At 37.1% G+C, this 26,248-nt stretch overlaps 1 protein-coding gene across 9 annotated transcripts in view; it reads left to right on the top strand.

Moving 5' to 3' along the window:
- CNOT2 (CCR4-NOT transcription complex subunit 2) overlaps window positions 1–26,248 on the top strand; it is a 94,212-nt gene that overhangs the window by 35,354 nt on the left and 32,610 nt on the right. For 4 of the 9 annotated variants that reach the window (XM_061368009.1, XM_061368011.1, XM_061368014.1 and 1 more), the window contains 2 exons: window positions 20,110–20,232; window positions 21,471–21,518. In XM_061368009.1, coding sequence (XP_061223993.1) covers window positions 20,110–20,232; window positions 21,471–21,518 — 171 coding nt within the window. Of the gene's footprint in view, window positions 1–522; window positions 596–20,109; window positions 20,233–21,470; window positions 21,519–23,497; window positions 23,532–26,248 lie in introns of those variants that run through there. The other 5 variants (XM_061368010.1, XM_061368015.1, XM_061368016.1 and 2 more) reach the window with 3 other exon arrangements.

The following is a 26,248-nucleotide window of genomic DNA, read 5'->3' as shown; positions in this document are numbered from 1 at the left end:
TAGCAGAGAGTAAATTACCCACAGTTAAAAGTAATTGGGGGGGGCATTTGTGATTTCTGTGTAGTTTTCTTATGAGGGTAATTCTATATTATTTTTAGCATAACTTGTCTTTACAGGATCAAGGCATCTGTGCCTTTCTGTTTGAACAGAGGAGCTGTAGATATATTAGATCTCTGTCGCCTTTTAGTTCAAGTTGTGAGCACCTTTTACTGGGGGAAAGAGGTTACTGCTGATGCGTCTTTTTCCTAAGTCGCCAAAATAGTATTAATTTTGTTTTTGGAAATTTTGACAGTTAATGACTCTTGCTTTATTTTGTATGTGATTATTGCTTCTTATTGCACTTACTTTGCTCTAAAACTACTGAGAAGCTTTATATTTTAAGTTTGTTCTTAAATTATTTTCAGTGCACAAGGTTTTGAGATGCATTTTTTTCCTGTTTATGGAACAGTAAGAATTGTAAGAAGCTTGAAAGATAATGATATATTTTTACTAATAATGTTTTATTAATTACTTCATTTACAGGAAGTGGTCATCGGTCAAAATTTGCTAACCTCAGCAGAGACAAAAAATTAATGGGCAAAAGTACAGTGTGTAGGTAGGTAGCTATTTTTGGTGCACTTAAGGTTCTTTGAGGAGAACCTTATTTTAGGGGAGCGGGGATAGGTACTGAAATGTAAGATTTTGCTCTTTAATGTATTCAGGCAATAGATTCGACGGTCAGGTGTTGAAGGAACTGTATTTGAAGTATACTAATGTGCTCCCTTCTTTCACAAGATTTTTATTAAAAAGTGCCTTGGAATGATGCATATGTGCATTTGTGTGGTACAGAAAAATTGCACAAGTATATTTATTTTAAAATGCACTTTAAAAAAGTAGCTTTTTTTTTTTTTTTTTTTTTGTCTGTAAGATTTGTAAATTAAGTGTTCTGGATAGTTCTAGATTTGAGCATGACTTCCCTAATGTAAGTTAGAAAGGGATGGGGCATGAGCATTTTTATTTTGTTGACTGTTGGTGTTTTACTACATTCAGTGCCTTGAAGTATAGTGCAATAATTGTTACACCTCAGTATATTATTTTCTTTTATAGTATTCTGTAATCATAATGAAAGTTAGTCAAGGTTCCAGAATTCTAACTTTGCAGCAGTAGTACCATACAGTGAGTGGGTGTGTTCTGAATTTTGGCATGGGAATACCAATCTCATTTTATTTATCCCCTTAAAAAAATAAAATAAGTTCTTTTTTATTTTAGTATAGTCTGTTCTGCAAAAAAATCTTGGAGGTTTTTTTTAATCCCTATTGTTCCTTCAGCTCTAATGGCAAAAGACTAAAGAAATTCCCCAAAACCACTTGGTTTTGTTCATACTAAAAAGTATGTTATTAATAATTATATAGGATAATTTAGGAGAGCATTGCATTTAATTCAGTAAAATTACCTTTGAAGTGGAAAGTTCAATTTCAGGACCATTTTGATTTATCTTTAAATGATTAGTGTAAAAACTCGGTGGCTTTGGTTTTTATTTCAAGTCCCAAACTATGGCGCTGTGTAATGTAGCCAGTCTTTCTATTTATGGCCTAAAAGTAGAATAGGAAGGAGGTGACATTTCTAAATGGGGTATTACACCATTTTGGAAGCAAAATTTGTTAAATTCCCGTGAGTTAGGAAAGAATTTCAACAGACTGCAGACTTGGGGGGTAATCAAACCTACAGGATATTGGAAAAGAGTAAATGTGATAAGGAGACATGAAGTTAAAAACATACGAGTTAACTTTGGGGTTTTGCCAAATAGCATGTTAAAGTAGCATGGACATGTTCCCAGGAACATGACATGACATGCTCAAGAGTCATTAAAATAAGATGAGCAGAAGAGTCAGTAAACCTCAATAAGAGCTTGCTTTTGTGATTACTGTTTTACGTTTTGGCAATATGTGTTTGAATTTAATGATACACTGTGGAAAGTCCCAGAAGTAATCTTGAACAGTTTTTCCTTTCATTCGTTATGTAGTTTGTTATGCTCAGTTAGGCTTCAGTTTGAGGATTTAAATGTGAATTTGAACTTTGCTCCTATGTGCTTCTAGCTCTTGTTCCAGAATCCCAAACTAGTTGGGAAAAAGTTATGTTTGGCACAGGTTAGTTTCTTGTTCCTCAGAATAATTTATCAGTGTATTGCTTTTGCTTCCAAAGCAGTCTTCAGACTGTTTGGCTTTCCTAGAGCAAGGCTGGATAAGTTTACCATTAGAGAACATACATTTCGCAAAGTTTCTGAGAATGCTTTTTGTGACAAAGCACGTTTCCCATATAGTGCTTGAAAGAAGCTGAGACCTGAGCAGCCTGTACTGTGAAATTACAATTCCCTACAAAGGTGAAGGCTCAGTTTTGAGAGCCAACGTTTAAAGTGCAGCAATGGAGTACGCAGGTTGGTTCACTGGAAGTTTGAGAAGTTGCAGTTCAGATATCCTTGGTATCAGAAAGACAAAATTTGTCCTTATGCAGTTGCTGTAATAAGGAAGGCAGGTGGCTATTCTTTTCTGAATTTGTTTGTTCTGAACCAGGCAGTAGGTTCACTTCTTAAAGCCAGAAATCCTTGAGATACATATGAACATCAGGGTGTAAGGACAGATATAGCTTGAGCACTTCCTGGACATGTGATTCAGGAGTGGCAGTGCAGCCTTACTAGTTTAAATTTGGACTAGATTTGATACTTCATGAAGCAGTACCAGACAGACCTGTTTTGAAACACTGGATTCACAGATGAAAATTCATTCATTTATTGAGAGCAATCTACAGCTCTGTTCTTTTCGAAGTATTAAAACGGGTTTGTCTTGTAAAATAAAGCTGGTCTGGTTGTTCCCTCTATCTCTGTTGTCTCTCTTTTCCAATCTCTAGTACTTTTGATACCAAGAAATTTTACAGAAACCCCTCACAGGCAACTATATCTAATGTACGTTTTGTTTCCCTTAGAGGTAGGTATTTCAGAACAGAACTTGGAAGAGAGGGATGCTTCTGTGATAATGTTTTCAGATGTGGATTTTTGTTGGTATTATTAAATCCTTGAGGACAGATACATTTCTTTGTGAACAAGAATGAAGCAGTCGTGTTTCAGAGACCCTGATTGAGAGAATATCAGTCCCTATGAGCATATATGACAGAAGGTAACAAACTAAAATTATACTCTAAAAAGTGTAAGACCAATTATAAGAGTAGTCTTCAGAAAGAAACTGGAGAATCCTTGTAGAGAACAGCACCCATGCTCTGCTCTTGATGAGAAAAAATCAGGAAGTGCCAATGTAGAGGAAAACATCAGAAAAAATGTTGAAAGACACTAAATTCCCATAGGGACTCCTGTCTTTCTCCTTATTAGGCTAAGCCCCAGCTTTTTTTGCTTAGAAATTTGTTGGATCACTGTAAATGATGCAGAATTGAAATACTTTTTTACCTGAAATTTATTGGAATTGTGGTAAGAAAACAAGCTCTTGAACTGGGAAAAAAATAATAAAAGGAAGAGAGTAGAAGTTACCAAGGATGCACCTTCTGCCCAGAAAGTGAAAAGCCTAAAACAGTTTCACTTCAATCTTTTGTCAATTAATTGGACTGTAAACTTCATAGGAAGTCCAGAAACATGAATACACAGAGGATGCAGAGAATACTTTCAAAGTTCACAGATCTGTAGTATACTGGAATTCTTCAGATAATTACTTAGTTCTTAAATAACCCGAAACATAAAAATGTTTAAGTCCTTTTTTGAGGACTTATCTTTTAAAAGAAAATTTATAGCTCCTCAGTTTTATCTGCTTAACTGGGGCTGTGGGTCCCCAAAACATGTACCTGAGAATTTAATCTAGAGGTTAGAAAACTTATCTTTATTTAAAAATGAAAAAAGAGCTCTTCAAATCATGCATATTTTCTCTGTGTTTCTTGGCTTGCTGCAGATTATTTTCCTTTAGTGCTATTTTGTCGTAGAACTCTTATTGCAGTACCTGAATAATAAATTAACAGGCATTGGTTAATAGTTTCAGTTTTTTTCAACTGAAATTTTAAAGACTGGGGGTTAACACTTGATGTGACATAAGAAGCATGAAAGTTAAGATCTTTTAGGATCCTTGAATTTATCGCGATTTTGTTGTTCTTTCCCTGAAAATGCATTTGAGCAGATAAAGGAAAACAACATATGCAGGTGCTGTGTGGTGGTTGCACCCTGTGTAGTGAAAGTGGGGTCGTTTATGTGGTTACCACTCTCGGCTGTGTTCTTAGTCCTATCCTGGAGGTGGCTGTACCTGCTGTAGGAATGGTTGGACAGGCTCTATGTAGTTTATACAGAAATGTGCATAGGATTTGCTATCAGGAGTAAACTGGTGGTTCCTACCTGTGTTATGCAGTTTCTCAGCAGCCCCTGGGGAGTGGGTGTGCTGGAAACATTTAGGATGGCAGCTGTATTGGCCACCCTGGTTCAATCCACCACTGCATGCAATCAGTTGTATGTTATGCTTCCTTAATAGTGCTGTCCATCATACAATTCATCCCTATGATAAAATGAATTTGGACATCTGGGTTCTTGTCTTTCTTCGGTTCCTAGTACCTTGATCTTCAAATACAATTTCTTGGCTGTTAAGATACAGTAAACTGGGACTGTGGCTGTTGCCTTGTCCTGTCCCTGTGGTGTGGTGTAACCATGGCTGTAACCATACAGCAAAGCTGAAGCAAGGGACCAGCTGGCTTAAAGTTTAACACGCTGGGCAAAAGCAGGACTTGGTTGCTGCGAAACCTTAAGCCTTGTAAAAATCCTGCTCAGTGATGATTCACACTACAGTGAATTTATCTTTCTGTGCAGCCTCTTAATGTGAGAATTGTTCAATGAATGTGTAGAAGGCTTCTTTGTCACTTCAAAATGAAACAAAAAATTCCTTGTCTTTTGAAGATAAATTCCATGCAGAACTAGAAAAACATACTTCTCTGTGTACCTAGGTTTTGGAAGTTGTGAGTTGTGTGCAGTGCTGCTCTATGGGCTGTTTATGTACGCTTCCCTTGGGGAACGTTTTTCTTTGCAGCAATAAGCATTTTGATAAATTCTCTTTTAAAAGAGCGAAGGGTTAACAGAAGTGGTAAAGAACACATTTATTTAACAGTGCAGTAAAAAAAGCTTATGGCACCACAGAGATTCAGAAACCTTTTTTTTTTCTTTTTAAATGTCAGTAAGTGGAGATCAAATACAAAGAATACTTCAGTATTTGTAAATACTTTTGCCACTTGTAATGTTAGAGGGCTAATTGTGGTAGGCTTCCTGTCATTGAAAGAGAGCTGCACTATGTGGGTGATGTTTTGTTTAACCTAAGAATAGTTACAAATTTATATAATGTGTAACTGCCTCCAGTTATCCAGTATATAGGTTCATGATGAAGTGTATCACCCTTCATATTCTCACCATCCTCATGCTCAAGAGAAAAGCATCTCTGTGCCTTCATTGTGCATTTGGATTTTGAAAATGTGGTAAAGAAATTAGTGTTTCTCTGTCTTCCTGAACAAGATGAAGGCTGGAACAATGTGTCTTTTTAAAAGCAAAATTTTTTGCGTCCTGCTTCAAGATTGTGCAGGGTGGGAGAGGGCGGGGAAGGGATTGTATCACTTGAGAAGCAAGAACTTGGCTGACCTTGAGAAGACTTAAAGAATTTGGCATCAGATTGTGGTGTAATGATTTAAATCCCTGTATTTTCCCCATCTGCAATACTGGTAAAATGGGTTAAGACTAAAATTGATTTGAGCGGTTTGCTATTGCAACTCTAGATAAAAACGTTGTAATGCTGCTGGTCAGGGTAACTTTTGAATCTTACGAAATCAGCTGTAGGAAAAGAAAAAACAGAAGATGAAGTCTTGAAGTCTTGCATTCAAGTACTTCACCAACTACAACACTTTAATTGTGAGCACGATTACATATATTAGCTAAAGATTGAGCACGTTTTCAGTGAAAATGCTCTTTTGTAGTTTTTTAATGAGAACAGAATAATGGGAAGTAATGTCCTGTTGCTTGTTTTACCAGGCTGTTGAGGCACTAAAAATTGACATCCTGTCTTGGAGCTCTAAATACATGTGACTGTTTTCTGAGAAACTGTGAGGAAGGTATGAGATGGAGAGGACCATCCCATGTCTGGGACTTGGGCCAGGTCTAAGCAACACTTGCAGTCTGAGCTTAGACTGCCAATTTGAGGTAGCTCTATTTTAAAATATTGTGGTGTAAAGTCTGGCACTTCAAAGAGTAATTTCTTTAAAATGAAAAATGACTGGTTATTTCAATTTCTGATATTTGAACAAAGTTTGCAGTGTGTATTGAGTCAAAGCTTTACAATATGGAATCTGACTGAAGCCCACCTGCTTAGAAGAGAGTTCACAGCTAGATGAATTCATTTTTTGGCAACCTTAATGGAGGACAGAATGATTGAAGAGGTTTAATTTAGATGTGAGGAAGATTAGTACAATGGAAAGGCATGGTGGATGCATTTACTGCTTTCCTAATTCTGCTTGGTGGTTGTATTTTTGATAGCATAGTAGGGATTTCAGAGTTTGTGATTTATCTTTTCCTGTGTGGAACAATATCAACTCTAAAAATGCTTCAGTTATCAATTAACACTTAAATAATAAAATATTAATGAAGAATTGCAGTTCAGCAATTCAAAATTTTAAAGAATTCCGATACTTTTTTCATTGCCTTTAAAAGAAATTCAGTAACAGGTTGGGGTTTTTTTTCTGAATGAAGATTGGTTGTGTGCTTGTTCTTTAGATATAATGTAAAAACATCAAAGTTGTTTTGACACACTTTATGGCTGAATCCGGTATAGCTGTAAGCACAGCATAGCCTGGCTGCATAGTCAGAAGGTTACAAGAACCAGGCTGTGGAATATTTTGAGAAACATGCTTCCTAAAGTGTCTTAAGGCTTTCAATTAAAAAAATTATAATAAATAACAGAAGGACAGAAGTATTTTAATCTTAACTTTGCATTTGCCTTGAAGAGTTGCAGACTCTCAAGTATGTTTTAGGGAGGACACACTAAAAAGCTATACACGAATTTAACTTTGTGCTCTTGGGAAATGTTTCTGCTTTTGCAGAATGTACCATTAGTCTGGAGAAGGAGAGTCAGTGAGATGCAAGTATGCTGCCAGGAAGTTGTGGCAGCTCGTAAATATTTTTTCTCTTCAAGGATTCAATATATTAAACGTATTTAATATTTTGAATTTTCCAGTTGTATTTTAAGGTAAGACAAGATGTCTGATGTGCTGCATGTGCAGAAGGCTTTTTTTTTGGCCAGAATGTTCTCAGCTATTTCTTTATTTGGAATACTTTGGAAGGAGGGATGTGGGGGGAACCAAACCAAAAGGAACCTGGTATTTCTTAAAATATAAAGTAAGAGTAGAGTTGTTACCTTTCTTGTGGGTGGTTCAAACAGATGGTCAGCAGCTTACATTAAATACAGTATGTGTGGATGCACTATTAGATAAGTATTTAAAAAATCAGTTATACTCTTTTTAGTTGTCCACTGTCTTGTGACCCCTAAACAATAAAAACCTTCAAAATGATACCTTTTTGGTTTGAGGTTGGCTTGGTTTTTTTGGCCTGGTAAAAGCCAGAGTAGAAATGGGTCTCGTACTGATTTACTTAATGCCAACAAATTCCATCTGACTAGTGAGAGAAAAAAAAAAAAAACAAACCCTAAAAAAATGCCTGCTGCTACTCCATTAATCATGATTTACATCTGATTCTGTAGTGCTTAACTGCAGGAAATGCTTGGGAAACCAGCACTTATTTAAAATACAATGTTTTAGATTAACCAAACATGAAAATTTTGGCTGTATCCAGAAAGGAATAGGTAGGCAGGGATGCTGTCTTAAAAAAGTTACTGGAATTGTTTGCTATGAAAAAAAATAAAAAATAAAAAGGAGAAAAAAGGTAACTGCAGTATTCTTGGAAAGAGGAGCCTGGTCAAAATCAACATGGAAACATCCCAGCTGGAGTGACAGTTACCCTTCTAGCTGAAGAAATCTGGCCTACTAGCTAAGAGTCTCAGCTGAGAGCAGATAAAAAGTCAGAGGAGTCCTATTCTTCAACGTTTAATCTTTTGCTCTTCTCCCACAAGAGAGTTGAGGTGATGAAAATATGTAAATTCTGAGTTCACAAACCAAACTTGAATTACTTCAAAGTTTATTTCTTTCCTCTTGGTTTATAAGCTTCATTTCCCTGTATGATATACAGCACAAAAGTTCTTAAATAGTAAATGAAATAAAAAAAAGACGGTCTCCAGTGGGCAGATACAGACTACCTCATAGTTACTGCAATGTAGATCATTTAATAAGGCTTAATATTTTACAGAAGTACAGATCTAGAAAGCTGATGAATGGACATTTTTGGCTTCAACTAGATTGGGTGTGTAGGAACTGTTAAGAAATACTGCTCGAAAAGCATGTAAGGTAATGACTACAAAGTCTGGAGGGACATGCAGCAGATGAAATGTTACCAGATTAGCTTAGATGTGATATAAGGGACCACGTCTATCTCTTAAGATAAAGGAAAAAACACTCTCCCAGCAACTGAGCATGCATGTGTTTGTCTTGCTCGCTGACAAGCGTATCAATGCCATCCTCCTAATGCTGTTCGAGAGTCGCTTCTCAGCTGTGCTATCTGTAACTATCTTCCCTTGCCTGTGAGGCCCAGCTGACCTTCATGTTTCTGACTCATCCATTCTGGTCAGCATGCTTCCATGCATTGCCCTGCCAGTTTCCTTGCTGCTCGTGGCCTTTGATTTTTTTTTTTTCTTTTCTTTTCTTTCCTTTTTTTTTTTTGGCCCCTGGAGGGATAAAGCTTCCCTAAAACTGGTGGGAATGTTGTTTTTTCTTTCCCTACCACTAGCTTTCATTGTAAAAGTTTCTGATTTGGCAAATGCAAGAAATTCAGCAAAAGTTTTGAAGCAATGGGACGCGGTTTACATGTGAATTACCATTTAAAGACTTCTACAAAACGAGTCAGATATTGGGTGGTCAGATCAGGAGCTGTTGTTTTAGTGTGCCACTTGTATTTAAGGCTATTTTATTTTAACTGTGTCTTACCATTTGGGAGGCTTAAGTATATACATTTATTTTTTCGTTTAAGTATAATGTCACACTGTGCTGGTGTGTGACTGAATATGTAGATGACTTTAAAAGAGGGAACATAGTGAAGCTTGCAGATCATAGAATCACAGATTAGTTTGGGTTAGAAGGGACCTTCAACTGTATTCTAGTCTAACCCCCTGCAATGAGCCAGGGACATCTTCAAGTAGATCAGGTTGCTCAGAACCACATCCAGCCTGGCCTTGAATGTCTCCAGTGATGGTGCATCTACCACCTGTCTGGACAACCTATGCTAGTATTTTATCGCCCTCATTGTAAAGGATATTTTCTTCACTTCCAGCCTGAATCTCCCCTCTTTTAGTTTAAAACCATCACCCCTCATCCTGTCGCAGCTGGCCCTGCTAAAAAGTCTCTCATCATCTTTCTTATAGGCCCCTTTAAGAACCAGAGGGTCACAATAACATCTCGCCAGTCTTCTTCAGGCTGAGCAACCCCAATTTTCTCAGCCTTTCCTCATAGGAGAGGTGTTTCTGTCCTTCTGATCATTTTGATGTCCCTCTGCTGGACCCTTTCCAACAAGTCCATGTCTTTCCTGTAAGAGAACTCCAGAGCTGGATGCAGTACTCCAGGTGGGATCTCAACAGAGCAGAGGGGAAGATGTATTTGTGGAGCAACACATGGTTGTCTATTGTAAAGTACCAGAAAGTAGACTTAGCAGATGTTTGCAATCAAATACATACCTGTCATCTGCATGAGCAAATGGCATTTCTTGCTTTCAGTAAGTGGTAGCAGGGAATTGGCTTGCAGAGCCTTTAAGGACTTTTTCTTGGGAGGAGTATCAGCTGTTAACATACTAGTTACAATGGGCATAATTCACAGAAATGGTTACCACCTTATTTCTTTGTAAAATAAAGTTTGCATGTTACTCTGCCAAGGATTCTCTTGTTTTCATAACTACTATGGGGACCCATCAACATAAAAGCTTTTGGAGATGCTCCTTATTAATGAAACCCTTATATCATTTGTGTAATACTGGGAGCAACCATCTCTCCTTCCCAAGTGGGACCTTGGTGAGAATAATTTGCTGGTTTGGAGTAGATTAGGATGTAGTTCGTTTTCCAGGTTAAGCTCTGTCAGGCCATGCGTGCATCACCTGAGTTGTCTGTTGTTTGTGTTGATTGGCTAGGAGTGGTATCAACATTGAAGGTGGCAAAGTATGTCATGTTGAAGATGTAACACTTGCTAAGGAAGTATTTTAGCATATCAGGTCTTTTGATTGGGAGGCTGAAGTCTGACCTACTTAATCTTACTTAGTTTAACTTCCTGTTCTAATTGCTATTAAAAATGTGTTGTATGAATATGTGATAACTTGAATACCAATGAAAATGAAAGTCTATTAAAAAGATTTTTTTTTTTGTTGGTTGTTCCCCCCCCCACCCTTAAACTTTTCTAAGCTTTTCATCAAAAATCATACTTAATTTCTTTGCATTTTTTAACACATCTGTCATGTCTGGTGTTTCTGTGAATTAAGATGCTAGAATTCCAAACCTGGTTTACGGCCTGTATGATTATCACTTAACCTGCTCAGTTTGCTTCATAGGAATGCATTTATGTTTCTTGAGGATCTTTCCTCTGCTGCATGTCCATACATGTGTAATGGGACACATCTAGTAAAACTGTCCTGTTTTGGTGCATTCTAGTAGTGGGGGAGTACAGTAAAGTATGTTGACAGTACCAGTACTCTGACAGCAGGCTGGCATTTCCCTCTTGAAATCCCCTGTTTTCTGTTGCTTATGTAAATTGCATAAAAAAAAAAAAATTTCAGGCTGAAACTTCTTGTTCCCTGTGTCTGCTTTGCCTCATTGTCTTGGCACCCCTCCTTGAGTTTTCAGTTGAAGACAATTAAATTATAGTAATTCATATGACTTAATACAGATTTTTTTTTTTTTTTGGTCAGTATTGCCTTTTTTGCCTCCATGAGAAAGGCATAGAATTTGTCACATTATGTTTTTGAGAGAATAATTTGCGTGTGCTTAGTATGATTTTATTTTATGGGTTCATTTCTTCACTTACCTGATCCAGCTTTCAGACTGCACATGCATCGTGTGATTTTGGCTATATGCACAACTTGCTGTAGCAGAAATTGCAAAAATTGTGTTTTTAACAATTTGGGTATTTCAGTGTTCAAGAAAATGGCAGACTCCTACTTCTTTCTCTGGGGACTGGAGGCAACGATATGGTTTTGTTATTTCTGAAGAACTTAGTTCAGTAGCTGATATCTTAATCTTTTAAAGCTGGGCTTTACCATTGTATATTCTCTATTAAGGAACTCTCTAGAGTGCATCTGAGTAGATCTAGAATTTCAAACTGAGTAAAGTGCCTTGTTATTTATTTTATAAAGAAAAACCATGCGACAGAGCAACAAAAATGCAAGCCCAGGCATGAAGATGGAGATAAAATTCAAATGCATTAAATTGCTGAATTAGAGGATGTCTTACTCTAGCTTGTTATGAAAGGGTAATTTCTGAAATACAGCAAAACTCGTTTTGTCTACAGCCGAATACCCAAAAGCACTAATGCAGTCCCGATGCCAAACTTCAATGTTGTTCGATTGCAAAATTAATTTTCAGTTAAAACTGCAAGAAGTTTTGAACCAGTGTGTTTCTGAATTACCTGATGGGATGAGTCAAAATTTATCAATCAAAAGAAGGTAGGAAGTTGTCATTCCAATACCTTCTCATGGCTGTTTGTCTTATGGTTGAGCTGCAAAATACTGGTTGAGAGAAACTCACAGAGTAAACTTTTGAGGAGCTGGGAGAAGTACCACTGTAGTAAAAGGTTTATTATGAGAATATGTGAAGCAAATTTCATTATCTTTCCAGAACAGAGTTTTGAGTTTGAGTTTGGTTGGTTTGTTTTTCTTCTCATTTGTTTACAAACATGACAGTTGAATTTTTCTTTCCTAAGACTGACCCATTTCTGTATTAACTTTATTAACTGTGTTTTCATATCAAATACTAGTTTTCACAGGCACATTTACTGAAATAGTGACTATAAATCCAACTTTGCCTGTTATTTAATGTGCTGCTTTGGTTGGTTGTTGGGTTTTATTTGTTTTTCCATGATAGCACAGGTACTTCAGAAGCCTGTTTGGTTTCTGAGCTTCATTTTGGTTAACTTTGGCTTCTGAGCATAACTGATTTCTTCTTTAAAGGTGTTCCCAAAAGATAATCAATAAATAAATATACAGGTAGTGTATACTTAGCTGGTAATTGTCTTGATGGATCATCAGCTGAAACATACTTTAGAAGTTATTTTTTGTTTACAAATTGAACTGTTTTCTTTAAAAGAAGAAAAAGTTGTGGCTGTGGGGTGTCTGAAGTAGGTAACAGGAGTATACCAGTACATCATTAATTTTCAAGATTCTTCCTGTTGTTCACTACATGCATACTTAAAATAGCATTGAATTTAAGAGTATGAGTCAACATATTGCCCCCTAATGTTACTGGCATGATCATCACTTTCTAAAATGCAGTCATCTTGGGGAAACCTTAGAGTTGAACGGCGTTGCATAGCAAAGTGTATAGCATTTTAGAGCAGTAAGTCAGAAATGCTGTGTGAAATTAAAACTAGAACTACTCTTAGTCTTGAATGTACTGTCAATACTACAGAAAAAACCCTGGAACCATGAATAAGAAAGCGGTAAATATAATCACATTTTGGATAGGCTGTTGAAGGTGATATATTGGTTTTTGTTTTATTTTGCTTTTTCCCTATCTTCGTATTAAGTAAATAATAATATCAGACAAATGGTAGTTGTTCCTAATCAACAAAATTCTTAAACCATGTCTCTGACAGATAATTGAGCTGCAGGCTCTGTGTGCAGGGGGTAAGCATACGTGTGCAGTTAGTCAGGACTTGTGACTTAATTGCTACATCTACAAAGGACACACTCCTGATTCTCTTCAGGTCAGATCGCTAAGTAAGGTGGAATGCATCTGGCACCTTCTTGGTTTCTCCTCATGGCTGCTCTAGGTGGAGTGCTAGTTTGTCTGCTCTTCTGGTCACTTTTGCAGATCCCTTGCTGCCTTTCTCGTCTTTGAAGTGTCCTTCTCGTGTGTGTTTGAATTTTGGTGAATGGTGTGTCCAAAGATTGCTTCCTTAGCTGAGTACATCTCATTTATCAGACCCTTGAAAGCCATCCACGCAGCTTAGTGTAAAGTGTCATATCCCCAACCACTGTGGGTTTCTCACATCTTTGAAATCTTGTGCCTGTGGTTAGTAGGAAGAGAACCTGCAGGAATTTGTCCTGGCATGGGCATGGTGTCAACCATGTTATGAAGCCAAATGGAGCTTCTTGTAATCTCAGTTTTCAAATCTAGCTTTAGTAATGTCAATATTTATTTTAACATAGGATCATTTTTCCTTTTCCTGCTGTGCTATTTTATTTCAGGAGTGTTTTAAAATGTTCATTTCATAGTAGTTAAGGATGGTTAAAGGTTTAGAACAGTTGGCAAGTAGATCTTGGACAAGAGAATTTCTGTGGGTTAGTTGATGTTAGTGTCTGACTTTCCTGACATAGTTTGCATGTGGCAGAGATTCACAGTTTAAGTGTACCTTTTGAAAGTATTATTATACCTTATAGAACACTTGAAAAATGATACCTTGTTGGTGGCTGTTCCTGGGAATATGAGCAGAGGATAGTCTAAGATCGTAACTGCATGTTCTTTACTTCCTTCATGCTCAGAATTTTTGTCTGAACTTCCTGCTATGTGTCATACTTGCTTTCTGAGAGAAAAAACTGTGCAGTGTTCTAAGGAGACTGGCTATATCTTGGACTATTTTGAGGTGTGCCCTTTGTAAATCAGGTAGTTTCTTTATGGCTGCTATTTTCTACAGTGCTCTGTAAAATAAGATTATTTAGAAAATAATCAATTTATGAACCATATGACACAAGTACTATGAGATTATTCTGAAGTCCATTCAACCTTCAAGTTCCTTGGCAGATTTGTCTCATATATTATGGTGGTCTTGATTTCAGTCTTCCATATTTCTGAGATTTAAAGTTAAAGACTTAATTAAGTTAAAAGAATACAAAAACAGTTGTTAAAGGTGGGCAAAACAGCTAATACACTATAGTATTCCTAAAATTAATAAAAATCTGTGCTGGTATTAATCTCATCATAGAAAAAGGCTTTTTAACAAAAAAAGAAATACGATGGAATGTTCCATTTTCCATTATTATATAATGTTGACATTGCAAATTTTTTGTTTGAAGGGCTACTACAGCATAAGCATACAGTATACTGTTAGAGGTTATCAGTCACCTTCAAGAAGTAGAGCAATTGTCACTGAAAGGAAACAAGGGAACAAAGGATCTCAACTTCTAGTTTTGGTTTGGCTTTCATCCTGAAAATTAAATGTCTCTATTTGTATCAATGTACTTTTCATAATTTTTTTTAATAGGCTTGGGATTAAGGAGATCTTTTGCATCTAGCACTTTGAAAGTATATATTCTATTGTATATCATTTGCAGTTTGGGTCAAATAGGAATTATCTTTGACACTGAAAATAGTATCATAAACAGTAGCAGTTTTTAAAATAAATTGATTTATGTATCTTTTACCAACTGATGGAACGCCAAGTTCTATATTTTGACTTAAATTGCAGGCTGATTTGGTGGTTACTAGTGTGTGACTTTTGATAGACACTTATTTTTTGAGACACTTCTCACTGAAAGGTTCATTCAGGGTCAATTTTGTGGATATTTTGGGTATGTTACCTTATGTGAAAACACTGATTTGTAACATAAGAGAAAAACAGAGTAAATTGTTAACTTCGCTTAGTAAGACATAACAGCAGAACCCTTAGTATATTGATGCTCTGTAACATCAGATTGAGACTACAACTTCTAATTGCTCTCACGTAATGCTAGTGTGTATGTGGACAGATAGCCATAATCGTTTGAGGGGCAGGAAAGGGAAGATACTGCTGAAATTCCTGAAGTGGTTTGTTGGTTTGTTTGTTGTTTTTTTTGTTTGTTTGTTTGTTTATTTGTTTTTTGTGGTTTTTTTTTTTAGCTGGTATTACTCTGTGTAGTTTTCAGCTCTCATAAAGATGATGAGTTTTATCAGTTGTAATGCAATGATCGATTTTCTGCCCTATGCAAAACTTAAGATAGTCATTCTCCAGGGAGATTTTACAGTATCCTCCTAGAGTTGGCCATGTTAATGAGTAAGCTGTCCTTGGGCACTACCTGTAGTAATATCTCAAAACAGAAACATTTTTCATATTTTAATACTGTCATTTGCATCAGGCTGTTAAGCTAATTTAATATACAATCATAGTATCATTTTATAACTGACTATAAAGGTCTTTTTATAGCCTAAGATAACAATTTTAATTGTTTTTCCTTACAAATTTGGTGACTATACTGTATTTTCAGATATTGCTAACAGTTTTTTGTGTGCTGAAGTACTGTAGTGTTTCTTGCAATAAGAATGATTTTAGGTTTTTTTAAGTCAGTATTGTTGGGTCTTGTGTGTTATATGCTCAGCTGAAGAATAAAGATCAGTGACCACAGCAAACTGTTTATTAGATGCTTCCAGTTCTTAATGTTTGTATGGTGCTTTTAGTTCTCCCATAGTGGTGGTTGTTAGAAAATGTTCTGTGGAAGTATTTAAAGGTTTTGTTAGGTTTGTGATGGCATTTGCTTGGTTAACATTAACTTGGAATTGCAGACAGATCTAATTTTTAAACATGATGTGCATGTGCTTTGAAAGAAATGTTTGTGTTCATCTGGTCTGACTTGAGCATGGTTTATGACAGCATGGCTGGTTAGTTCTCTGAACTCCATCGTAACACGCAGCTCCTTTCCTTTCATTGCTCTGTTAACATGAATATTTTTCTAATAATACTTGTACGGGGGTCTGCCAGTGGGAGTTGAAAGTAATTTTGCAATATTATGCTAAGGAAGTGCACCATTTTTACATTTTTAATGAATGATTGCACTGCCAATGTGCCTTTTTCAACAAGGGCTGAGTTCCCACAGTAGAACGGGGAAGGTAGTTACAGCATTAGGAGGAAAGGGATCTGTATGAAATTAGGCTGAGTAGACAGGAATTCTTTACTTAATAAAACTGCTGTGCAGCTGGAGTACCACTTCTGTGAGATTGTGTTGGCATAAGTGTGTGTGTGTGTATAGACACATAGATATATATGTATGAATGAGGGACTTAAATACAAGAGCAAATTCCTACATTTCACCTCATCGGTCTAGATCTTGTGAAGGTACAAAACCTCAAGTCACTGTTACTTTCAAAAGGGTTTAAAAAGTATTTTTAAGTGCTGCATGAACTTTGCTGTGTTTACTTTTGTAGTTGATTGGACGCTGATCTATCAGTCTGTGGAAAAGGAGCTGCAGTCTTTCTGTATGAGGTTTCATGTGGCTTCATGTCCTAAGAAATAAACAGTGAAGTTCCATCTGCAGATCTGCCTCAGTTTGGCATAGCCCCAGTTATTCTCACACCTTCTTTCAGATAGTACTGCAGCAGTGCTTTTTAACTATCTGTGCATATGCTTGTAGTGTGACTAATGAAAATGTTGGTGAATACTGACTGGAATAAGTTAATGTGGATGGGATGATGCTTATTGCTAACTTGGCAACTGTCTGACGCTGTCGTTGTGTAAACCTACTGTAATACTATAAAGGTGTGCATGGGGATAGGTGCTCTGATACAGAAATTTACCAGCTGTTTACTGTCACTGGCAACTACTGAGTAGTAGGTAAATTGGCCACTAGTGCTAGCCTAAGAACAAGCAAGAAGCAAACAGCCTGGCTACATCAGCTAAAGCTCCAGTCTCTCATCCCAGTTCCTGCCCTTCCAGTCACTGGTCTTCAGCTGCTGCCTCGTTTTATTGTACTGTTAGTTTTGTAACAGGACTGGATAGCGTTGTGAGTTGCAGCACTATGTTTCTTTGCTGTGATCTGTGCTATGGTTCACCCTGGGAACAAGTGACAGTTCTTTCTAGTGAAGTGAAATTCTGTTGGGGTGCAGGCAGCTGCCAGAATGCCCTCTAGCACCTGTACCAGTTCCCTCAGTTGGGAGTGTGGACAGCTTGAGTGCTGCATGTGACTGCTTTGCTTGGCAGTGTTGAATGACACAGAATAGTTTGCAAAACCCTGCTGTGAAGAGCTGTCAGTTTCTGCAAAAAAAGTTTTCAAAGATCTTCAGAGCAGTTTTGGGCACAGCAGTGCAGCTGGGTGGTAGGCAGAGCTCCTCCAACTTTCCTCTTTTCCCCTGCAGCTTGCAGTGCACTGCTCTGCTCTCTGAAATTCATCAGTGCAGTCCTGTTAGGTATCACGTATAAATATGGGTTGCCAGTAAAAATATCAATATTGCATCTATCTAATTATTACAAGCTTTCTTCATTTCTTCTTTAATAATCACACTCTTGTCAGACTCCCTATTAATATCGTTGCACTTATCACTCTTCAGGGCATAATCTTGATTCAGTTTTGGGCCGCTGTCTATAAAATTATCAATACAGAAAATAATCTTTTAGACAATGCAGAGTGAAGAGCATTTAAAGTATCTTCCACCTTTTCTGTATGTAGGCTTCATATTTAGACAGACTGGCTTTCTTTCAGCAGCTTTAAAACATACATTTTGAGACAGAAAGCCCTGACCGTACCCCACTGACTTGGAAACCTTCATGGTACATATGTAGCCATCCATGTGCAAACCTTTGTGAAAATAAGATCTAAAGCTACAGGGTCAAAGACAAATTGTTTTTCCTGTTATATAGTTCCTGTACCATAGCTCAGGGTTAGGTACTACATTAATTCAGTTTGGTGTATGCTTTGGTGACTTGCTTTCTATCACAGTTAAATTTTGTTATTCTGATGATGTATCACAAGAGAAGGTTATAGGGCAAATAAAAATCTCTTATCCCAGGTGTTGTTAAGGGAGCACTAAAAAGTTCTTCAGGACTTGTGAGAAGATGCCTTTTACCTTCTCAAAAGCAGTAGTGGGTTGAGACACTCAGTTTCTCCTCATTGCTTGAGATAGCTCTACCAAAGCATTTCACTGTCCTTTTTACAATGGTTAAAGGCAACTGCTCATCTCTCTGCACTTTACTCAGGCAGAGCAAAGGATAAGATAATCCCTGTAGCCTGTTAGATGCTCCATCCCATCTGGTAGGTGATAATTGCATTGTAAGGGGATTAGCACAGTGGGATATGCTTATAGTATAATGAAAGCTTCACTACAAGTGTGAAAGTCAGCTGAATGCATTGGAGTACTTTGGGACCTTACATTTCCACGTTTTTGTAAGTACCATAAAATACAAGTTTCATGTGGAGAAGGTGTGCAATACCTTTACATGCCTTCATACGTGTGTAACAGATTAGAACTTTGTTTTGAGGCATCAGTAGTCTAAGTATCTGAAGCTTGTAAGACTAGTGGAATAGGCCTTCGTTTAGCTGAATGTTTTAGGGCAGTTATATGAATGTAGCTGTATTAAATGCGTCCTAAGTGTTGACTTTGCTTTTACTTGAAAGTCCTGTGACTTTGAAATCAGGGGGTTGTTACTAGTGTAGGACCATGCATATTATTAAATGCTGCTTAGAAATCTTTGCCACTAAAAGTGAAATTTGAATAAACCACACTGTGAGGAATATCGGAGTAATTTTGTGTCAGTAGAGATAAGAGGATTTCAAGCTGAAAGTAGCTCTCTTTGCAGCCAACCAGAATAAATGTTTTGAAATTTCATTTTCAAGCATGAGCCTAAGGTATTGTAAAATGACTCTTTAAATTTAATAAATTAAAAAAAAAAGTACTTTTTTTTTTTTTTTCCCCTTAAACTCAGCTAATGCTGTCAGCAGTGAGTAAATCTTTGGGCTCAGAGCATTTCATAAGCTAACTGTAACTTAGCTTCCTTACCTTTCAAGATGCTAAAGATCCCTTTGAAGGTATGTTATGTAGGGTGGTAGCTCAGGGTTTGATACCATCCTTTTGGGTGCTCTCTCTCCAGTCTCCCCATATGGTACAGGAAGCCAGATGAGTTGCTCAGTGCTGAGCAGTATGTGTCATGTTGCTGGTTTGAACATTAACCTCTTGGGTTAAAACAGGACTTGGTTAGCCCACACAGTGCTGTGGTAGTGTTTCATAGCCAGGTAGCTTAGAAACTTAGCAGAGGTGTGTGTGTTTTTACATAAATAAGAGTCAGGTGTATAAATATGCACTGCATGCGGTAGATGCTTGAGCAGTGTTGTATGACCTTGCTGTGAGATTAAGTGTTCTAATGAATTAAGGTTCTGTGACCAGCTGCATGGTTGCTTTTTCTTTTGTTTCCCAGGTCCTGACTTAGCCGCTCTGTGTGTGTGCGCCTGTAGGAGTAAGGGGAGAGTAAAATCCAGTGGTTTTTTATGTGCTATTTGCAGTAACTTTGCCAGTCTGTGATGAGGTCTTTGAGTGTGGTTAAACCTAACCTCCTCTTAATCATGACTTTGAGTGTGCAGGGTCAAGTGGAAAGCTGTTTTCCAAAGTTGTGGTGATGAGACATGGGAGTAATTTTTTTTTTCTTCCCTTTTTAATTTTAGTTATTTCTTTTAAGGTAGCTGAGCTCCAAAGAATATTCCTTAATTTTCTTCTTTTAGTTTGGAAGTGTTTACCTAAGGAGAGGAAAAATTGATACATTTGCTCATGACATTTGTAATTTTAAATAAACCTAAGTGAAAGGTCATGGAACTAAAAAACCAACTAATAAAGTAACACCCCTCCAAGAAAATAAAGTGTGCACCCTCCCCCACCTCAGCCCTTTTGAAATGCAAGTTTCTGTCACATGAGGATCTCTCTTGAAAGAACCATTGCATTGGCAATATACGTAAAATATTTTTAAAGGGGAATTTTCAAATGTTTAGAAACAGGACTTTTTAACAATCCTTAAGTTTAAAATATATTCTGAGTATGTAGCAGACCAAATGAAATATGATACATAATCGTTTTTGTTTTTATTTAGGTGACAAACAGCATGTTTGGTGCTTCAAGGAAGAAGTTTGTAGAGGGGGTTGATGGTGACTACCATGATGAGAATATGTACTACAGCCAATCATCGATGTTCCCACATCGGTCAGAAAAAGATGTAAGTTGAATACCTTTATTATTTCATCTTTCAATAGGGAGATACTTTCAAGTACGTGACATAAATGTGAGGAAGGGCTTTATTTAGCTTGGAGTTCTGCATGAGTGGCAAGTGCTTTAATTTTAGTGAGTTTATACATGTAAACTTTAGCTGCCAGAGTTTATTTGTTTACACATTGTGTCTACAGTATTTTTGTTGGTTTGCATTTTACATCTTCAACCATTTTTAATTTCTGAAAATGCCTTGTGCAGCTTGTTAGACAGCTCAAGTGTAATAATTCAGGTGTTTCTCCCATTTGTAATGACAATGGGTTTGTAAAGTTACAAACCAAATCATTCTTAATTTTTTTTTTCCGTTGGTAATGCACTGTTGTACATTAGAACTGCAGCGGTATTACTGAAGCTCTGCTTATTATTAAAATAAATAAATTATCCAGTAAAATATTTCACTTTTATATGGAGTGGCATGTAGAAATAGATGGAAGACTGAAAGCATGATTTGAAGTTCATATCACCTGAATGTCAGTAATACCACCTCATGACAGGCTTGTGTTTAATATGTGTAAGCAGCATGTAGACTAGATTTTCTTTTCAATTATAAAAAAATTCAAAAATGCCTTCAGACTTTCAAAAAGGTGTCATTGCTTCAAGTCTGCCCTCATGACTCTCCAACAGTATAGTTGTTTAATAGCAGATGAGAATATATATATAGTTGTGGTAGACCTTGACCTATGTAAACATAAACATTTCCTATAGACTCATAGTTACCTAAATTTTAATCCAGATTTTCAAAGAGACAAAGAGTTTCAGACTGGAAGGCTTTTTAAAACAAAACCAAAAAATGCTTAAATGCAGCTTTCCAATTCAATTTCTTAAGCTATTTTGATGGGAAATTTCAGGTAAGCCAGCAAAGGACTAAAGTGTAAGGCTGCTCTTTCCTGTTTATTTCCATTACAGATGTATATGTACACAGACACAGTAGAATATGATGTTGAACATACTTTCCTTTCTGCGAGCACTGAGAGATGCAGCTAGCTCTCAAAGCCAGTAGCCACTATTTCTCCGAAGTGTTTCTTATCTAAAAGTGGGGATTTATTATTTTTGATACACTGTGGATGAAATTGTAGTGTAGTGAGAAAAGTAAAGTGAGATGAATGCTGTGCTGTACAGTGTATGCAATGAAAGCTGATGCTTGTTGACACAGTGAATGAGTGTTTTAGTTGCCTACTCTTTCTGTAGGCAATGTTGCAGAAGTGGATCTTAGAATGGGACTTCGAGAGAAGGAAGGTGGGTGTTCCAGACACCAGGAATGACAAATGAGAAATCATGAAAGCTTGTGGGAGAAGTGGCCAAAACAGGGCATAGAAGCTCCTGTAGCTGGCAGAAGAGTGATGTCGTTCCAACAGGAAATGGAAGAGTGACTTTTTACAGAAGTTTTTTTAAGTTTTATTTCCAAATCCTTTTAAGGGCTTTTTTTTAATTTTTTATTATTTTATATTTTCCCCTTGTGGCTTCGCTGTTGACGACTACAACTTTGAGTTAATGCTTAAGAAATATTAAATCATTATATGCTATTGTAATATTTTTTTAAAAGCTGATCAAAATAAATACATGGTGGTGATATTGACATTGTCTGCACACCTTTGATCACTCATGTATAGATAGCTAAATGTATATTCTGTATTACATGTTCCATTTGATATCTCATTTGGCTCATAGTTGATAAATTGCAAAGGTTGTTGTATTCATATAGTTTCCAACCAATTTTGTGGCTTTGAAACCTTTTCTAATAGAAAATAACCATGTTTTCTAATAGTCTTTCAGATGCAATTCTGATAAAATATTGTTCTGTATTTGAGAACAGAATAAATATACTGTGTTGTTATTTGGATAATACTTAGTATTGACAGAAATAATTGCTCAGAATTTTAGCTGAGAATTTATTAGCTGAGTAAGCTAATAAAGACTAATGTTCAAAATTTGGATCCAGTTTTATGAACACCTGGGGGTTGAAAAACAATCAGCATACTTGAAACACTTTGAATCTTTGTCTTCACAATTGTATTGAAATGGAGTAGGTAAATGTGGAGATAAAATAAAGGTTTGAAGAAACTTTTGGGGGAAGGAGTAGATCGCTTTTGTATTCAGAAAACCCAGCTGGTAATGAGAAGGTCAAAATTTGGCATAGACAATCTCTTTGTAAGCTTACTGGAAAATGACAAACTTTGTGCTTTTAATATGGTAGCATTATTTAATTAAAGTGCAGCTTTACTGCAATTAAAATTATTATTCTTCATTATCAGTTTCTTGTATGTATTAGTTGCCGCTAAAAATAATATATTTTGCAGGTTATAGCTACAAACTTGCAGAAAATAGTTAAAGGTTAAATTTTTCTCTAGTGTGTCATATATATACATACGGATCTTTTGTCCTTCATTTATGCTTGATTTACCCTGTAGAATTAGTCAAGCTGAAATACAGTGGTTCTGAGGGAAGCCCTTTGTGAATGGCTCCTTGAATACTGCTCTTCAGGAAGGGCTAAAGCTTGTTTAGTATGTATCCTCATAATGAACAGGACTAGGTGTTTTTATATTTTTCTCTTTGTTGAAGTTTTACTGATTCTGACCTTAAAAGTTGCTATTTTCCAAGGAATTGTTGCTATACATGTGTATGTATACTCCAAGCAGAGGAACATTCAGGATGGTGTAATCTTGCTAAAACTTAAGAGTAAGGACTGTTAATGCAAGCATGTTTTGTATAAACTTGAGAGCCTATTTTTCACTTTATAGAATTTCTGTCCTTGTCTTCAGATGTGATACAGTGGTGACTTGAGCACAGTTTTTGCCTGGGTTGGGAACTTTTCAGCTTTCAACCTTATTTTAATACCAAAGGTGGAGGTTTTACTATTTTCAAATTATATTAGGAAATAATTCTTCCCTCACAAAATGAAAAAAGAATTAAGAACCTATCTAAAAAAACACGGGGGGGGGGGGGGAAATCAGGCCTTTTAATAAATGACTTTCATAGCGCTTACTGGTGTGGTATTCTTGTGACTTGTTGCTTTTGGCTAACTTGGATTTTAAAAGAATTTCCTTTACACAAATGTGAAGTCAGCTAAGGCTGCTCAGGTCCTGGCTTAATTTTGAAGACTTTTTACAAGTGGAAAAAAGTTGCAGCGAATAGTTTAGGATGTGTTATTTTTACTTCAGAGCCTCAGTGTAGCTAAAAACTAAAAGCGTTCTTTAACTTCTCTTTTTTTTCACTAGGGAATGCAGTTCTAGACAGTCAGGACTGATAATGGTAAATGAAATGGAAAAGTTGCATGTTACTCATGTGCACAAGTGCTTCCAAATACGGATGCTGTTGGGTCTGTTGTTTTAGGCACAAAATTATGGTTCCTTAGATGAGAGTAGATCTTGCTCAAGCCGTCTAATGCTTCCTTTTTACTAAATGAGTGGCTTTGCCTTGAGTCATCACAAGCCTTGCTGTGCTGAGTAGGGAAGTGGAACAGACTATATCCATGAATGCTGTCTATGAATTCTGCTGCACTTAGGATCTGTGTGAGATAACCAGGTCAATAATCCTTTGGCAAAGAAATGAGATATTTTATAGAACTTGCAGAAAATAGAACAGTGTAAGAAAATAGTTTAAGATTTGGCTTGAAATGTAGTCCTGTAACTTAAATTGACAACAAGATGCACAGTGTGCCCACAAAATAATTAACAGAGCTTATTTGTGGCAATTTTGTGCTGTTTGTGCACTCAGCAAAATCATTTTGAGGGCAAGACTACACATTTTTATTTGGATAGAGTGACAGTGGTAGAAGTCGGTATATCAAAGCTTTCATATACATTTGAATCTGTAGCCTTCAAATGGGGGGTGGGGAAAAATTACAATAAGCTTTGACAAAAGATGGGAGCTATTCAGTCTGAAATTATTTGGTTTCTCATGTATAAGAATACAAGTGCTCTACAAGGTTTAACGAGTCAAGATGCTTACACGAGAGCAGAACATTGGGGCATCTTCTGTTGTTCTGAAGTTCTAAATCTGACAGTAGGAAGACATGCTTCTTAGTGAAGATCCGCTTAAATTATGCAGAAAGTTAGACCTTTTTCAGTGAATGCTGCTTCCATTTCTTGGTCCAGTGCTTTGTTGTTCACTTAATTGCTCAGCGGATAAAAAAATGATCGCTGTAACATAATAATGAATCTTTGATTTTCACTTCTAATGGGTTGGTTTGCTGAGCATACTCTTTGAACAATCTACTGTTGTAACTTATCTGGACTTTCTCAGTTGAGAGCTGATGTTCTTTTGCAGCTTAGTTCTTTCAAAATGGGTTTCTTATGAAGTCAAATGTATTTTAACAACTGGGACAAGTAAGATCTAGCCTGCAGATTAGATTTGGCTCATTGCAACTGTTAATCTAGCTGCCTGGTGCTATATTTCCTGGTGTAGGAGGTCCTCAAATTTGGATATTGAACACAGTGAAATGGTCTATTGGTTCTGGGAGCCTGCTTTCCAGAGGCTTCTTCCATCCTGATGTAGTAGAAGCATGTCTGTGATGGATCAGTCAGGTGTTTGTCTGTCATGAGGCAGTCACGTGAAGGCATCAGTGGGTTTGGCTTGTAATGGACATGATGATGGCAATGCAACGAAGGAGTCAGAACCTGTTATTAAAGCGTTTTACTGTGAACTTCCATTAAAGTAATTTATAGACCTTTAGCAAACTCTTAACTGTGTTTTGAAGTATGTGTCATTACAAAGAGGTGTTACTTTTACAAGAGGTAAAACCCTGTAACAAGACTTGGCTTACCATGGAGATAGAAATCCAGAACCTTGCTAAGTTTGGGAATAAACTAAATGTGGAAGGGTTTAGTCAGTATGGAGATAGCATTGGCTTTAGGGTTGCCTAATACCATGTTGTTGCAGCTGGCTTGTTTACTTTCTAATGCTATTTTTTAGGATTCTAAAGAAAACTATGGTATATTGTTTCCTAAGGCATCTTGCTTGGCTTTTACCTGAGTCATTGCATGAGAGTTTCTTAGCTTAGTCATAATTTAACTTCAGATACTTCATGTGTAAGTATTTTAAGAATTCCCATGGAACCCTCTTGTATCAGGAGCAGTTGCAGCATTCCCACTATTGCTAGCTACTTTACATCAACATAACTTGTCTAAATAGTTTTGATCTTGATCTGTTTGTGGAGGAGGAAAAAAAACTAAGGCTTGTTTTGGGAAGAAAATAGATCAGTGTGGAGACTGGATTGAGAGCAGCCCTGAGGAAAAGGATGTGGGGGTGTTGGTTGATGACAGGCTCGATATGACCCAGCAGTGTGTACTCAGAGCCCAGAAACTTAGCCGTACACCGGGCTGCATGAAAAGGAACGTAACCAGGAGGTCGAGGGAGGGGATCCTGCCCCTCTACTCTGCTCTCATGACACCCCACCTGGAATACTGCATCTGGGCCCCCAACACAGGAGGGATGTGGCATTGTTTGAGCAAGTACAGAGCAGGCCACAGAGATGATCGGCAGCTGGAGCACCTCTCCTGTGAAGACAGGCTGAGAGAGTTGGGGTTGTTCAGCCTGGAGAAGAAAAGGGTCCAGGGGAACCTTACAGCAGCCCCCCAGTACCTGAAGGGGCCTATAAGAAATCTGGAGAGGGACTTTTTACAAAGGCTTGTAGTGGCAGGACAATGGAGAATTGCTTTAAGCTGGCAGCTGGGAGATTAGATATTAGGAAACAGTTCTTCACTAGGAGGGTGGTGAGACTCTGGAACAGGTTGCTGAGAGAAGTTGTGGATGCCTCCTTCCTGGAACTATTGAAATCCGGGTTAGATGGGGCTTTGATCAACCTGGTCTAGTGAAAGGTGTCAGGGGGTTGGAACTGGATGATCTATAACGTCCCTTCCACAAACCAGTCTGTGATTCTAATGTCTTTAATTACAAATGGCAAATGAATACTTTAGTATGCGTTACTTTGCATGTGAAACATACTTGTAGATTTGACTGAGTGGTGG

Source organism: Neopsephotus bourkii, unplaced genomic scaffold, assembly GCF_033783945.1.
Source record: "Neopsephotus bourkii isolate Nb327-2 ecotype Australia unplaced genomic scaffold, CSIRO-AGI_Nbou_v1 NB_1423, whole genome shotgun sequence".
Taxonomy (NCBI): Eukaryota; Metazoa; Chordata; class Aves; order Psittaciformes; family Psittacidae; genus Neopsephotus; species Neopsephotus bourkii.
This window is presented reverse-complemented; position numbering and strand designations above follow the sequence as displayed.